Here is a 17,657-nt window from a genome sequence, read left to right as displayed (position 1 = left end):
AAAACCCACTGCAGACACGAAGAGAGCATGCAAACTCCACACAGAGGACAACCCGGGATGACCCCCCAAAGGTTGGACAACCCCCAAAGGTTGGACAACCCCGGGATTCCAACCCAGGACCTTCTTGCTATGAGGTGACAGCACTGCGCCATCGTGCCGCCCAAACAGTTTTTTCCCAATTGACTGGTGAAGTAGGTTAGTTATGACATTTTGAATTATTTAAATTTGACCATATGGCCTTAGCGTGGTACATTAAAAAAAAACAATATGCGGGTTACATCACACGTGATACCATGTAGCCTGTCTTTTTAAAGAAGAATTCGAAAACGTAAATGGCAGTTGTCAGGGCACAAATCCAATGATGTGCTGATCTTTACAACTCAAGACTCAACGGTCTGACAATGGTACAGCAGTCAGTGCTGGAAAAAAAAGCTTTTTTAAATCCAATCGAACCGTGATATTCAAATTGAAAGACAAACTGAATCGGGGATTTGGAGAATGGTGACACCCCTAGCTGATACCAATACATACACATTTTCATTGAAGAGAACGCCAAGTCTCTCCTGGACGAACATTAACCGATGACGGCCTACTTGTTGAAGATACAGACATGAAATATTTCCAAGGCTCGGCGTTTTCGGTTTTTATTTTTCAAAGCCATCCAGCATGCCAGATTTCTCCACAAGAGGACACTGTTACATAACCTCACAAGAACAGGAACAACCTTTGGATCCATGGAAACGTAAAATCCGGGTGAAAATCAGTTTAACAATCTGGGAATTTTTCGGTCTTATAAACGTAGACATGCACTCGTGAAAAACCAGGACATTGCGTCAGCATGGACTACATGTAAAATATGCCACATTTAGTTTGTAAGTCAACATTTTCAAAGGAAAACATGAATCTCATCCTACTTTAACAGGTTTGTATGAGGCTTCCCTGAGACAGTCCTGACGGAACAAGACCAGGTCAAAACCAAGTACATGGCTGGACCGCCACTACATTTACTAAACGGCCGGCCCCCCCCCCTTTTCTCTGTCAATTTTACCCGGCCAATTACCCCCCTCTTCCTAGCCATCCCGGTTGCTGCTCCACCCCCTCTGCTGATGCGGGGAGGGATGCAGACTACCACATGCCTCCTCCGATATGTGGAATCACCAGCGCTTCTTTTCACCTGACAGTGAGGAGTTTCACCAGGGGGACGTAGCGCATGGGAGGGACACGCTATTCCCCCCCGAACAGGCGCCCCGACCGACCACAGGAGGCGCTAGTGCAGCGACCAGGACATATACCCACATCCGGCTTCCCACCCACAGACAGTCATTTGTGTCTGTAAGGACGCCCGACCAAGCCGAAGGTAGTGGGTGGAAGCCGGATGTGGGTGTGTGTCCTGGTCGCTGCACTAGCGCTTCCTCTGGTCGGTCGGGGCGCCTGTTCGGGGGGGAGGGGGAACTGGGGGGAATAGTGTGATCTTCCCACGTGCTACGCCCCCTGGTGAAACTCCTCACTGCCGGGCGAAAAGAAGCGGCTGGCGACTCCACATGTATCAGAGGAGACATGTGGTAGTCTGCAGCCCTCCCCAGATCAGCAGAGGGGGTGAAGCAGCAACTGGGACGACTCGGAAGAGAGGGGTAATTGGTCGGGTACAATTGGAAGAAAAGGGGGGGGGGGTCCATCTACCCCGACTTCATGGAGAAGCAGTTGTCTGATGTCACACAGCAACGGCAGCAGCCATGGAGGTGCATAGTGTAAATGGTTAAGCATCAACTAAAAGACAGCGTAAAGTATATTTGCCATGGTTTAATTACAATAACACATGCTATCATATAGTAAAACCTGTTCTGCACGTCAACTGATGTCAAAATATGTCGACAATATTTTATCAAATATCTGGTTATGGTGAACGATCTCTGAAAGTCTCTGCACAGGTTAGTCCTGTTTCGTTACATATGCAAGGAGGCTGCACTGCTGGCAATTCAATTATCTAGACAGGTGCCAATGAAAACACCAGTTTATCACGGTCAGCCATGTTTTTTGTTTATGTTTGGAGTCGTGCACCTGGAACGCTTGGAATTGGAAATTCCAACCAGGGAATTCCGACCTCGGACTTTGAACGGAACGCAGCACTAGCTTTGTCACGTGACGGAAGTGAAGTCTGCAGACAGGTTTTTGCTGGCACCATTTTTTCTCGCCCGCTTTTCAGAAACGCCTCGTTGAGTTCAGGACGGCGGCTCTTAGGATGCATCGTTAAGGCGGTGGTGTTAAAGGAGGGTGGTTTGCCCTCCTCGCATCGCTGGGGTTTTATAAGCGTTGCAGACAGCATGTCTGTTGTCCGTTTGAGATACTTCGAAGTGCTTCCACACAGCGGGCGTGCTGAAGCGTGCCGCTGGCGCTCATAAGACACGTTTAGCGTCCTCACGTGTGCCTAGCTGACGTGTCACCGTATCGGCCAGGCGTGTTCCCTGACACGAAACCTCATGGCATGCGCCTGGCTCCACTCCCCCGTCCAGTCAGCGACAGCAACGCCCCCGAAGCCTGCCTGCCAACCGCCAATAACCACTAAACAGGAAGGCGCCCTGCAGCATCTGGGAGACTGATGCTAACTTTGGTTGATACTGGACAGCATTTACTGTTACCAGGGGGGCGTAGCGCGTGTGAGGATCCCGCTATTCCCCCCCAGTTCCCCCTCCCCCCCGAACAGGCGGCCCGACCGACCAGAGGAGGCGCTAGTGCAGTGACCAGGACACATACCCAAATCCGGCTTCCCACCCGCAGACACGGCCAACTGTGTCTGTGGGGGACACCCGACCAAGCCGGAGGTGACACGGGGATTCGAACCGGCGAGCCCCGTGTTGGTAGGCAACGGAATAGACCGCCACGCTACCCGCACGCCCTATCAAACACGGTTTTAATGATAATTAAAATTTGAAACAGTAATACCAACCTTCGGGAATTCTACTGTGGTTAATCATAAAACCGTCACCACTTCATCTCTATTAAGACTAATGATGGCATTCCACTTTCTGCTCAGTACTGAGCAGATGGTTCACGCAAGCCCAACTCTCCACTTACATACATACACATGGCATTCTGAGTGCTTGCTCGGGGGGACTTGGGCAGGCTTAGGGCCCAGACACACCAAACCGACTAGCGGCGACGAAGGCCTACTGTTGCGTCGCCCCACGTCGCCTGCCGTCTGGGCCAAAAAGTAGCACTTGAACACACCGCAAAGACTGCAGCCGACGGCCAGCTAGCATGTATATTCTGCACTGGGCCGATCAGAGTGACCGCCCTCACCGACGGGCTGAAAAGCTGCCGACAGGGGTCCGACTAGTGCAGGACACACCGCAAAAACTAGGGCCACCGACGCTCACCGACGGCCTGACATTGGCCGACGGTCGGTGTGTCATGGCCCTTAGACACTACCAGCACCAGAGATGATAAACCCCTCCTGTTACTACAGCGCTATAAAGCCACAGTCCACACAAACACTGACGGCACATCTCATCATTTACCCTGTGCAAGAATGAAAACTAGGCCACATAACCAGACCACTCCTCTAGTGTCTGCGGCCTGACGCGACAGGCACGTATTTGATAAATGGATTTAGTATTAATGGGGCAGTTTCACTTCACAATATGTAGAAGTCATCTGAGTCAAAACAACAAACTGAATGTTTTCAGAAGCTGACACAAAGCTCCTCTTATACAAATGCATGGTAACACATACCTACACAAGAGTAACAAGTATATTTGTGTTGATTTAATGACTCTAATATCACAGCAAACACAAATACAATAGATGAGGATACATTTTCAGAATGCAGGCTGTCTGAAAATAGTTCCACAAAAGGTTACACTCTAGGGTCCGCGGTGGTGTAGCGGTCTTAGCATCGGCTTTGTGTCGATGCAGTTGCCCACTGGGGACCGGGGTTCGCGCCCCGGTCTCGTCAGATCCGACTACGGCCGGACTCGATGACGCAGCAATAACTGGCAACGCTGTCTTCGGGAGGGGGGTGGAGTCGGCTTGTGTTCATCACATGAATGCGTCTCTGTGTGTGTCACAAAAACAGTGGTTCGGCCTGGAGTCGCCTTGTCACGAAAGTGGGGGGACGTCTCCTTCCAGACTGCCGACCGGAGAGATGCAGTTGGCGAACGCATACAGTAAGAGGGTGGGTGTAAAAAGGAAAAAAGTTATTCTAGAATAAAATATTTCTACATGCGGTTCTGTGCAGATCATTCCAGAATAAAACTTTTCTACGTGCAGTTGTGTGCAGATCATTATAGAATAAAACATTTACATTCTGTTGTGTGCAGATCATTCAAGAATAAAATGTCTACATGCGGTTGTGTGCAGATCATTCTAGAATAAAATATTTCTACGTGCAGTTGTGTGCAGATAATTCTAGAATGAAGTATTTCTGCGTGCTGTTGTGTGCATATTCTCGAATAAAATTTCTATATGCAGTTTTTTGTGGCTTATTCTAGAATAGTTCTACACGTGGTTGTGTGCAGATCATTCTAGAATAAAACATTTACATATGGTGTGTGCAGATCATTCAAGAATACATGTTCTACATGCGGTTGTGTGCAGATCATTCTAGAATAAAATATTTCCACATGCAGTTGTGTGCCGGTCAGGCTTATGGAGAAGAAATCTTCTTTGGACCAAATCCTTCAGAGTGCTGAGCGAGGCGTTTAGTACTGACAGGCGGTGCAGACGAGGACACGGAGAAAGTCTGCTGGACAGACGAGGACGGGGGTCGCTTCACTAAGCCAGAAATATTCCAACAGATACACAAACACACAACATGAAGCTTGGGGAGGAAAGCAATGTGCAGCATGAGCAGCAAGTAGGAGAGCAGAGGAGCACAAGAAGAAACAGCACCGACAGATGTTTAAGAAAGAAAGAAATGGACTGTGACATCAAACTGAAGAAGGAAACGGTGTGTTTCACCTTGGTTCAGTTGAGCCCACGTTGAACCACAACGGGCCACAATCAACAGAACAGCAGTCTTGATTTTAAAATGAACACATTCCCCAAAAATGTAAGTATTGGTCAAGAAGCACTTCTCCCCATGTCACAGACACAATTGTGCCCTGGTGGCTGCACTAGCGCCTCCTCTGGTCGGTCGGGGCGCCTGTTTGGGGGGGGGAGGGGGAACTGGGGGAATAGCGTGATCCTCCCACGCACTACGTCCCCCTGGTGAAACTCCTCAGTGTCAGGTGAAAAGCGGCGGCTGGTGACTCCACATGTATTGGAGGAGGCATGTGGTAGTCTGCAGCCCTCCCCGGACTGGCAGAGGGGATGGAGCAACAACTAGGATGGCTTGGAAGAGTGGGGCAATTAGCCGGGTACAATTGGGAATAAAGGGGGGGAGGGGGGCTAAAAAAAAAAGCTAATTAATCTATTAAATACCCAGTTCATCTTGGATGCAAAAAAGGGGGAAATCACAACCCGTTCAACAAAACAGTTTTTATTCAAACCAGGCAAACGCACACATGGGTTTTTAACAGCTCTCAGAGTGAAATTAACACTGGCATGACATAGGCCTACATACTGTAGCCTAGCTCCATAGAGCTCAAGCTCAACGAAGGCCCTTAGCAACAAGCACAAAACCGTCCAGACGCCCGCTTGTTGTCGTCATTTGTTGGGCTCTGTGTGTTCATACATCAGTTGCGAGCACGTCCTACTAAACGTCCCTTTTAGGTCGTCCACGAGGGAGTCGAGTCGCCACGATTTGTAACGCATCGCCCACGGCAGCGACTGCACACGCGCAGTGGGAGGAACACGGCTCAAAGCAACAAGTCCAGCGCCGTTTCTTCTGAGAACCAGTTCGCCCGCCTCATCTTCTGCTACCGCTTCCCAACCCAGCACGCACAAGCTCCGGGGTTGTGTAATGGCGAGAACCTGGCGACTCGGTACGCATCTCGCTACAGGGGTTACGAGTCAATATATGGTGATATGTTGCGGTTTCACGGGCCTGGTTTCTTTGTGCTTAGGCTACTTCCTGTCTCAGTTTGCGCGGAAGAGTCACATGGCTGAAGATAGATTACAACACCGCCATCTAGCGGTCGTGGGGTTACACACAACACAACATGTTTGTCACGAACCTTTACATGTAAACAACTAGAAACCCACACAGTGTTTTGAGACTCGATACAGTATCGCAAAAGATAATATCGTGATACTCGAGCGCGTCGATATTTCCTCACACCCCTAATGAACTCGCTTTAGCGCTTCACTTCCGCTCTCTCCAGGCCCCGTCCCTGTTCCCTCCACCCACCACAACACATGCCTGGCCTACATACGTCACACACTCGCCCAGGAGAGTGGTCATGCCGGCGGCTTGTAATTTGTACTCCACGTTGGCGATGTAGTCATTTACTACACCCAAGGCGTGGCGTTTCTGGTTTTTTTATTTTTCAAAGCCATCCAGCATGCCGAATTTCGCCACAAGAAGACACTGTTACATAACCTCACATGAACAGGAACAACTTTTGGATCCGTGGAAACATAAAATCCGGGTGAAAATCAGTTTAAACCGATCTGCTCCTTTTAAAAAACCTTTGAGTGTTTTTCGGTGAAAATCGGTAAAAACCAAAAACGCGGAGCCATGTAGAACAAGCTGAATACATCGGGTATATCAGACATATCACCCCACCCCTAGACCCGGGTCAACGTGCCGTAATACTCCATGATTGAGACCAAACGCCTCCCTTTTCACCTCAACATCCCGTCACCAGTCTGCTCCGTCAGCTCCGTCCTAACAGCAGACCCCTGGTCAGTGAACAACTCCGAATGTGCGCCCAATATTTTCCTACCGCGGTCCAATTTGCTGTAATCCACACAAATATTCCGGCTGAGGAGAAAGACGACTTCATATTCTCACCACGCTGTGGTTTTTATCTGCGTCCCGGGAGATCGGAGCTGTCACAGCCGGTCAGCGTAAAGCCCCAGACACCTCTGGATAATGGGCCTTCCTCCACAAGACAACACCTTACCAAACCAGGCCATCAGCCCACACCAGGAGCAGGAGGAGGACAGTCTAGACAGCCTCACATCACAGCTGACTGCACACGCCATCAGCACAAACGATAGAAACCTCACTACACACTGAGTACAAACTGCACACAACTTGTAATTCTCTACATTTCCCAGTGGACCCCATTGTCAAACCATCACATCATAAATCTTCACACTCATCACAATTATCTGCAACTAAACTCCCCCCCCCCCGCCCTTTTCTCCCTGTACTAAGCCAATTACCCTATTTGCTGAGCCGCCCCGGTCTCTGCTCCACCCCCTCTGCTGATCCAGGGAGGGCTGCAGACTACCACATGCCTCCTCCCACACATGTGGAGTCACCAGCCGCTTCTTTTCACCTGACAGTGAGGAGTTTCACCAGGGGGACGTAGCGCGTGGCAGGATCACGCTATTCCCCCCAGTTCCCGCTCTCTCCTGAACAGGCGCCCCAACCGACCAGAGGAGGCGCTAGTGCAGCGACCAGGACACATACCCACATCCGGCTTCCCACCCGCAGACACGGCCAACTGTGTCTGTAGGGATGCCCGACCAAGCCGGAGGCAACACAGGGATTCGAACCGGAGCGCCCTGTGTTGGTAGGCAACGGAATAGACCGCCACACCACCCGGATGGACTATCTGCAACTAAACTTAAAAGTGGTTAGCCTTCATTTCTTATACAGTCCTTTTTCTTACTGCAAAATCCATGCACTTTTCCACAATTTGACAACTTCAGACAGTCCCAGGTTTTGGTGTAACACCGGCATCACAATCAAGCAGAATAGAGTTTCTTCTGAGAAATTAGACTGAGGGGCGGTTACAGAATGAAAAATAGCGTAGAGAGGGGCGGTTACAGTGTCAACACACTGGATGCATATTGCTTTGAAAATGCCAATGGGAAAAGATACCAAATGTAATATCTCTTAACATGACTATAATAGAGATAACTATCCATCCATCCATCCATCCATTATCCAAACCACTTATCCTGCTCAGGGTCGCGGGGATGCTGGAGCCTATCCCAGCAGTCATTGGGCAGTGGGCAGGGAGACACGCTGGCCATGAAAATGACCACGCCCACAGACTCCATGTCATACAGCTGATGGTCAAGAAATAACCATGTAAGAAACAGCATGTTGCAAGAGCCCAGCACTAATCAATAAAATTATCCCAAATGGGTGCCGTATGCCAGTGTTCTCAACCAAGCCCTCAAGGACCCCCAGCTCACCTGTCACGTCAGGTGTCCCAGCCCTCCAACCAGGGTTTTGTTAGACCTGATGTAATTAACTACCACTACTGCAGAATATACAACCAGATAGAGGTAGAAAATAGGGCAGAACAGAAGACCCTCTCTGAGGACCTGATGGAGAACCACTGTCTGCGTCCAGGTGGCATGGCGGTCTACTTCGTTGCCTACCAACACGGGGCTCTCCAGTTCGAATCCCCGTGTTGCCTCTGGCTAGGCTGGGCGTCCCTACAGACACAATTGGCCGTGTCTGTGGGTGGGAAGCTGGATGTGGGTATGTGTCCTGGTCGCTGCACTAGCGCCTCCTCCGGTCGGTCAGGGTGATTGGGGGGAACAGCATGATCCTCCCATGTGCTACATCCCCCTGGTGAAACTCCTCACTGTCAGGTGAAAAGAAGTGGCTGGCGACTCCACATGTATCGGAGGGGGCATGTGGTAGTCTGCAGCCCTCCCCGGATCAGCAGAAGGGGTGGAGCAGCGATCGGGACGGCTCGGAAGAGTCGGGTGGGGTAATTGGTCGGGTACAATTGGGGAGAAAAGGGGGGGTCCAAAAAAAAGAAGAGGGAGAGAACCACTGTCTTACAGTTTAACCTGATGAGTGTGCCACATGGGTTCAGGCCTGAAAGCAGCGTCCTGAGCCTGTCTTCCACCTTGCACTTCCCGTCTCTCTTCTCCATAAAAATGTCACAATAACTGATCAGGTCAGGCTTTGGGCTTTTCCCTCTCAAAAAACAAACAAATAACACACTTGGGTGCTTTTAACAATGTACAACAACTTGCAGAGAGACACATTAAGGGCCCTGACGCGCTAATGCCGGGGCGTCGCTGAGCGTCTGTGACCCTAGTCTTTGCGGTGTGTCCCGCACCGTTGGCATTAGTCGGACCCGTCGGCAGCTTTTCGGCCAATTCAGCGTGTTGAATGGGCGGAGCCCATCGGTGAGAGTGGTCACCCTGATTGGCTGTTCAGCTTAGCGAATCGGCGCAGAGCGTACATGCTAGCCGGCCGCCGGCTGCAGTCTTTGCGGCGTGTTCAAGTACTACTTTTTGGCGCCCAGGCGGCGGGCAACGTGAGGCGACACAACAGCCGGCCTTTGTCACCGCTAGTCGGTCTGGCATGTCTGGGCCCCGACACACGGGGCGTCCCTGGTGGTGATGATGAGAGCCGAGCATCCTGACGGTGCTGAAACTTGGTTTCACTTGACCAGTTCACCGTTCTAACAGTGCTTTTACACCAACGGCCACAGGCTCTGAAAAGAGGAATGGTTTTGAGGAAGTCTGTAACTACAGTTACACAGTCAGGAACAGGCAACACAGTCACAGTGTCCCCAGTTGTAAGGTTACTTGTGGGATTAAACAAAGAAAATACTTCCTTATAGTGTTTATATTGTAGAATCAGAAGTCCTGGTTTCTAGAGTTTCTAGGGTTTCTGGAGTTTCTAGAGTTTCTCAGTCCTTACAGCACACAAACTGGAACGGCGCTGCATGGGTGTGGGCTGGGCAAACAATATGTCAACTAAACAAACGGACCAAACGTTACACAAATAAGAATAAATAAACGACCTGTCTGCTCAAACCAATGTCCCAGTGGACCAGGGCTCCTTTTCACCTCCAGAGATACGTCGGAGCTCCACAACACACAACCGAGCAAGACAACTGTCGAAGTTACTCGGTTGTTCTGACTCGTAACACCGTTAAAAACCCTTCCCACGAGCCGAGAGCCGCCGCCCCACCATGTCCCGCACACAGCCGTCCGTTGTGTTGACACGTCCAGTGCAGGGAAGATGACGGCGTGGAAGCGGAGGTCAAACAGAAATGGACAGGGAGATGCTCATCAGCTTACCCACACAGACTATCGTGGCACTGATGATGCAAGACTAACCATAATGCACTTCACCTTGCAACACTCTGAAAACCCCAAGGCCCATGTCACACTGCCGTTTGTGGACTTCAGCTCTGCTGCTGCCGCCCTGCCGCCACCACGTCCCCGTCAGTACACTCAGTGCTGACCACGTGTCATCAACTGGCCAGCAGCTCAGAGTCCAGCAGGCATCATCAGGGCTGTCCCCATCACATTTTACCTACGAGTCCAGCGGGCATCATCAGGACTGTCCCCATCACATTTTACCTCAGAGTCCAGCAGACATAATCAGGGCTGTCCCCATCACATTTTACCTCAGAGTCCAGCAGGCATCATCAGGGCTGTCCCCATCACATTTTAGCTCAGAGTGCAGCAGACATCATCAGGACTGTCCCCATCACATTTTACCTCAGAGTCCAGCAGACATCATCAGGACTGTCCCCATCACATTTTACCTCAGAGTCCAGCAGACATCATCAGGGCTGTCCCCATCACATTTTACCTCAGAGTCCAGCAGGCATCATCAGGGCTGTCCCCATTACATTTTACCTCAGAGTCCAGCAGACATCATCAGGGCTGTCCCCATCAAATTTTACCTACGAGTCCAGCAGACATCATCAGGGCTGTCCCCATCACATTTTACCTCAGAGTCCAGCAGACATCATCAGGGCTGTCCCCATCACATTTTACCTACGAGTCCAGCAGGCATCATCAGGGCTGTCCCCATCACATTTTACCTACGAGTCCAGCAGACATCATCAGGGCTATCCCCATCACATTTTACCTCAGAGTCCAGCAGACAACATCAGGGCTATCCCCATCACATTTTACCTCAGAGTGCAGCAGACATCATCAGGGCTGTCCCCATCACATTTTAGCTCAGAGTCGAGCAGACATCATCAGGGCTGTCCCCATCACATTTTACCTCAGAGTCCAGCAGACATCATCAGGGCTGTCCCCATCACATTTTAGCTAAGAGTGCAGCAGGCATCATCAGGGCTGTCCCCATCACATTTTAGCTCAGAGTCCAGCAGGCATCATCAGGGCTGTCCCCATCACATTTTAGCTCAGAGTCCAGCAGACATCATCAGGGCTGTCCCCATCACATTTTAGCTCAGAGTCCAGCAGGCATCATCAGGGCTGTCCCCATCACATTTTAGCTCAGAGTCCAGCAGACATCATCAGGGCTGTCCCCATCACATTTTACCTACGAGTGCAGCAGACATCATCAGGGCTGTCCCCATCACATTTTAGCTCAGAGTCCAGCAGACATCATCAGGGCTGTCCCCATCACATTTTACCTCAGAGTCCAGCAGACATCATCAGGGCTGTCCCCATCACATTTTAGCTCAGAGTCCAGCAGACATCATCAGGGCTGTCCCCATCACAATTTAGCTCAGAGTCCAGCAGACATCATCAGGGCTGTCCCCATCACATTTTAGCTCAGAGTCCAGCAGACATCATCAGGGCTGTCCCCATCACATTTTAGCTCAGACTCCAGCAGACATCATCAGGGCTGTCCCCATCACGACATTTTACTTGACGATTAATTGTCTTTTTTTCCCTCCTGCCTTTCCCCCTCTCTCCCCCCAACTGTACTTGGCCAATTATCCTACTTTCTGAGCCGTCTGTCTTTTTCCAAGTTCGGCGAATTGGGTGGGGTGGTGGCTCCGTAGGGTTTTTTTTTTTTAATTTGTGATATTAGCGCTTTTGACTGCCACCTTTTTTGCTGCAAATCCAGTGGCGCCCCCAGAAATTTTTCATAGGGGTGGCCAAATGGGGCCACTGAAAAGCTTGGGGTGGTACACCATGAACAGTACCTAACGTGAAATATCAGATAGAAGCATATCATGCATAATCAGAAGCATATTCTGCATAATCAGAAGCATATTCTGCATAATCAGAAGCATATTCTGCATATGCGACTTGTGGCTGGGGGGGCCAGCAAGGGGGCAAGGCATAGTATCAGGGTGGCTGTGGCCACCCCTGGCCACCCCTTGGGGGCACCACGGTGCAAATCCGACAAAACGCCTCCTCCGAGTTACCGGGCTCTCCATTTTCATTTGGCTCGAAACCAACACGTCCCCACAGCGGTGCTGCGGCGTCTGGCTCTGCAGCTACGTCCACGATGTTGATGTCAACACATGCTCGTCCAGATGCAGTCGTCCAATATTCTAGAGTAAGCGTCTCAAGTTAAACAGTTTGTTGGCGCTAATTCACCGCTCATGTGCCAGGGGCGCAACAAGACGTCGTGACGAAAAGAGCGCCAGTCAAACAGCACACGGTGGAAAACGAGGTGGAGGGAGTGATGGAGCACGACATCTCTGTGAGTTTCATCCAGCTGCTTTTATACACACACACGAGTGGAAACAATTCTGACGATTGTGCAAAATGATGGCGGTCACGTCAATTGATGGCGGTCGGGTGATTATGTAATAATAATTGTGACGGCCCTACAGTTAACCTGAGGTTAAGTCATTAACGCAGGCGGTCCTCGAAGATGTGCGAGTCCTCCCGTTCCATTTACTATATACTACACATGACTGTACACGCAGTCATCCCACCACTTCTGTTGCCATGTTTTCTGACGACGCCGCCATCTTGGGACGTACAGATAGACACCGGCACATCTGGCTTTAGTTTAGAGGTTGAAAAGTTTGTACGATGGACTGATCCTGAAAATTAAAGCCACTTCATTTGACATTGTATTCTTACAACAAATTGTATTCTTCTTTTTTGTTGTATTTTTCTCCCAATTGTACTTGACCTATTACCCCACTCTTCCGCACTGTCGCGGTCACTGCTCCACCCTCTCTGCCGATCCGGGGAGGGCTGCAGACTACCACACGCCCCCTCCAATACATGTGGAGTCGCCAGCCGCTTCTTTTCACCTGACGGTGAGGAGTTTCACCAGGGGGACGCAGTATTCCCCCAGTTCCCCCTCCCCCTCCCCCCTGAACAGAGGAGGCGCTAGTGCAGTGACCAGGACACATACCCACATCCGGCTTCCCACCTGCAGACACAGCCAATTCTGTCTGTAGGGGCACCCGACCAAGCCGGAGGTAACACAGGGATTCGAACCGGCGAGCCCCATGTTGGAAGGCACCGTAATAGACCGCCACGCCACCGGGACGCCCCACCACAAATAGTATTCTTACAATGACATGTGTTCTCTGCACGTAACCATCCTATTGTATAGGAGCAGTGGGCAGCTGCAGCACCCGGGGACCAACTCCAGTTCTTCTCTCCATTGCCTTGCTCAGGGGCACAGGCAGGAGTATTAACCCTTGCATACATGTCTTTTTGACGGTGGGAGGAAACCGGAGCACCCGGAGGAAAACCACGCAGACACGGGGGAGAACATGTAAACTCCACACAGAAAGGACCTGGGACGGCCTGGGGTTCGAACCCAGGACCTTCTTGCTGTGAGGCAACAGTGCTAACCACTGGGCCACCGTGCCGTCATCATCATCATCTCATTGTAAACACTAAGAAAACAGAAGAAATAGTTTTTGATCCAGGACATCTGGGGGCTCATTCTCCACTACTGAGCTGTAAGGTTGTATTAGTTCATTCTTACAAAGACTTGGGTGTCCATGCGAATTCTGTATGCACCAGGATCCAATAGAGACTCCACTTTTTGTGCAGACTCGGGGTGTTTGGGGCTGAACAGAGGGTAGAGATGTTATTTTATCATGCTGTGGGAGGGAGTATATTACATTACAGAATTTCACTTTGGTTTGGTAACATACCAGTTATAATCACAAACTGGACTGGTCCACACAGCAATGAAAAGTGATGGGGGGGGGGGGAGCATCCCTTCCTCCAAATGTTCGTTGAGAAGACAAGAGCTAAACAGGCTGGGAAATTATCGCCGAGCCCTCTCGTGTCCTGTATTCAGAACACGAACTGCTCCCATCAGGTCGACGCTACAGGGTTCCAGTTAAATACAGGAAAAGACACCTGAACAGGTATAAAAAGTCTTTCATCCCTCCATCAGTGGATTTCCTAAATTCAGGACATGGGGGGGTGAAATGAGGGGCTGTGTTGCATGTATTTGAATGCACTGTATGTCTGCACATGTCCGTGTTATGCACTACACTATAATGTATGTATTTTATGTGACGTTCTTTATGTTCTAGAGTAATGTCCCCTTGGGACAAATAAAGGAATCCTGAATCACGTGGATGCAGTTCATCATTCCAACCCACCAGTTCAGCGGCTCATCTCTCTGAATGACACACCATCAGCCAGACAGGAGAGGACCAGGGAAATCGGCCTGTCTACTGTTGGGCTAGAACGAAAAGCTCCACACACATTACCCTCAATGGAAAACGATGTAGTCACCGCTGGCTTCGAGATACGCAACCTCCAACACGAGTTACACAACTTACCGTGTGCAACTGTAGGCTACAACTACGGTTTTCATGATCACCGTACAGCTCATTATGTGAATGTCTATTTTCACGAAAACCGCATGCTTCCAGACCAAATCAAGTGCTTGCAGCCCGTCGCGGGCGCTGAGGGAGAGGCATAAAAACATTCACCTCACTCCCACAAGCAGCGAGCACATGGAAGAAACAAGCACGGTACGATTTGAACCCGACAGTCAAAACTGATTTTCTGGCATATGTACAGTCACCAGATCACTTCACAACCGACATACCCACTGACAGTTCAACTTATATCATCCATCGCTACTTGCAGCATTTTGGCTGCAAAAACAGAAGACGTCAGATCAGACTTCCTCATGTATAGATAATACTGGGGTAACCTGCACATGCAAATCCAACTCTGTAAATATAAAAGGTTGTTGTACATCTATTGTGTGTGTTGTGTTGTTCCATGGTATACAATGCCGTGAAAGCCACCATACATATTTGTGAACTACAGTGACTAAGAATCAATATCGGCACATGGCACCAGACATACAGCCAGTGGCCTCATGTTGCATGGCCAGCGTGGACACACTGAAGACAGAAACAACTGTAACACAGACTGCACAACATGTGTTATATTAGCCTCACAGAACTAGCAATCACAAATACGAGTATGGTCAGTAGAGTTGGGCCATATGTCAACATTTTCCAACTGGCCACCATCAGCCCAACAATTGGCAATGGCCGAATGTTGGGCTGAACAATTCATCCAATCGCCCAAGCTAAAATCCCATCCATCCATCCACTATCCAAGCCACTTACCCCGATTGGGGTCGCGGGATGCGGAGCCTATCCCAGCAGTCACTGGGTGGCAGGCGGGGAGACACCCTGGACAGGCCACCAGACCATCACAGGGCCGACACATTCACACCTAGGGACGACTTAGTACAGCCGACTCACCTGACCTACATGTCTTTGGACTGTGGGAGGAAACCGGAGCACCCGGAGGAAACCCACACAGACATGAGGAGAACATGCAACACAGAGGACGACCCCCAAGGTTGGACCACCCCGGGGCTCGAACCCAGGACCTTCTTGCTGTGAAGCGACCATGCTAACCACTGCACCACCACCAGTCAAACATATATTTGAAAATAAAGAAACTCAAGTACAAGCAAATCTAAAATTGCAGTGGCAAATTAGCAAATACTTGCCCTTGCTGGGATGAGAGTGCCAACACAGGCTTTATAGTCATGTTATGTGGGAGCCACAAACTCACAAAAAGCCAGACAGAAGCCAAACTACTGCCAATCCACAAGTATCACCTAACCTATATATCCTATTATTTATATAGATAGCTAGATGGATAGATAGATAGATAGATAGATAGATAGATAGATAGATAGATAGATAGATAGATAGATAGATAGATAGATAGATAGATAGATAGATAGATAGATAGATAGATAGAATGTAGTATCAACAAAGTATAATCACAATCTTGACAGTTGAAAAAATCAATGTAATTGCTCTATTCCAAAGAAAATACAACACTTTTAACACTTATTATACTGTGCCAACTCACCTTCCAGTAGTCCGACTGTAAACTGTAGTACCTCTGGTATGCGGATAATGCTACATAAATGGAGAGATAAACCAAAAAGACACGGAGAGAAGAAAGCGGAATTAATAAAAAGCTAGTGACAATGTGAAGTGGTTTTAAAGGACAGATTCAGCTTTTTTAAACTGGGGCCTCATTAGACGTTCACACAAACTCTTAACTGATCACTGAGACACGCCTCGCTGGACTTCGACACAATCCAGCGGGGCAATCATTTCAGCCTTCTGGACACCATGACGCCTCCTTTTTGAAACAGGGAGCTCACAGCAGTCGAAGGTACCTTCACCCACCTTATCTTTATTCAGAATATGTTTGGAAGAGTACAATCAGAACTGATGTGGAGCTACATCTTGCAGCTGACATCGTGCATCCCAGCCATCTGTACGTTTCTGCACTACTGAGTCCTGCAGCATTACAGTTGTGTACTTCCAGAGTAAACGGCGCACACGCAGCAACAAAAAAGTATTTACAGAAGTGCAAAATCAAGTTAGTGTAACTGATAGAAGGCATGGCTCGCGACTCTGTGTCCCAGTAGAGCCGACTGACACGTCTGAGTATACTGTACGCTTCCCACGTTCAAATACTGAGCCAACCGCACAAGGTTGTATCCGCGCAATTCCAACGATGTCCAGCGTCTTAATCAAGTCGGGGTTCAAAAACATGGAAATATTCATAGATTTTATATTTTAATATAGATATTTTTTACTTTTCATTATATATATAGATTATATAATTATATTTGTATTTTGTAATATATTTTAATATTCAAATAAGCTGTGCCTTAACAGGTCTCAGCCTGTTAATCAAGGAGTGTGTCAGGAAATGGTCTTGCGTTATCTGCTGTGTAGAAATCTTTCCAATATTCAAAGTGTGTTGGATATCAAAACGAATGCTGAGCACCTCAAGTGTCCGCGAGGGCTAGCTAGCTATTAATAAGCGAGAAAGAGAGAGGAATTTAAACACAATAAACTTTACACCACCTGCAAAAGTTCACAAATACACGAGTTAATTTTGGTGACCATGTCAGACCTGTATTGCGTGGGAGTGTGCGCTCTGTGATTGAGGGTAACGTGGTACTGATAGGGACAGTAGCCCAGCCAAGCCAGCAAGGTGGACTCACCTTTAGGATAGTCCTCCAGTAGGAGGTTGAAGTGGCCCAGCTGACAGAACATCTCCGTGTCTACTTTCCCCTCTGCCTTCAGGATGAGAGCATTGTAGCAGCTAACAGCCTAAGAAAAGACACACAAGGTACACAAGGATTAATGTGACACACAACACTGATCAATAATGGAAGTTGTTGTAGCTTATCCAGTGACAACTGACTTTATGAATCATCCCATGAACATGTCAGAATGTCTGCGTTAAAGCCAGAGTGCAGCACTGCCACATATAGATGAACGCCCGTTACAGTCGAGCCAGGTGACCTCACACAACGCTGATGAATCCTACCGCCGCAAGGTAGGGCCCTCTCTATTTCACAGTATAGTGGAGTTTTTTTTTGGGGGGGGGGGTTCATTTTCCCCCTTTTG

General features: G+C 49.2%; 1 protein-coding gene across 1 annotated transcript in view; it reads right to left on the bottom strand.

The window, feature by feature from the left end:
• Nucleotides 1-17,657, bottom strand: part of kdm6a (lysine (K)-specific demethylase 6A) — a 117,384-nt gene that overhangs the window by 92,899 nt on the left and 6,828 nt on the right. The window contains exons 3-4 of the mRNA XM_056289360.1: nt 17,249-17,357; nt 16,093-16,142 (exon numbers count right to left, since the gene is read on the bottom strand). Of these exons, the coding sequence (XP_056145335.1) occupies nt 16,093-16,142; nt 17,249-17,357 (159 nt within the window). The remainder of the gene's footprint in view (nt 1-16,092; nt 16,143-17,248; nt 17,358-17,657) is intronic.

The sequence above is a fragment of the Lampris incognitus genome, chromosome 11 (genome assembly GCF_029633865.1).
Source record: "Lampris incognitus isolate fLamInc1 chromosome 11, fLamInc1.hap2, whole genome shotgun sequence".
NCBI lineage: Eukaryota > Metazoa > Chordata > Actinopteri > Lampriformes > Lampridae > Lampris > Lampris incognitus.
This window is presented reverse-complemented; position numbering and strand designations above follow the sequence as displayed.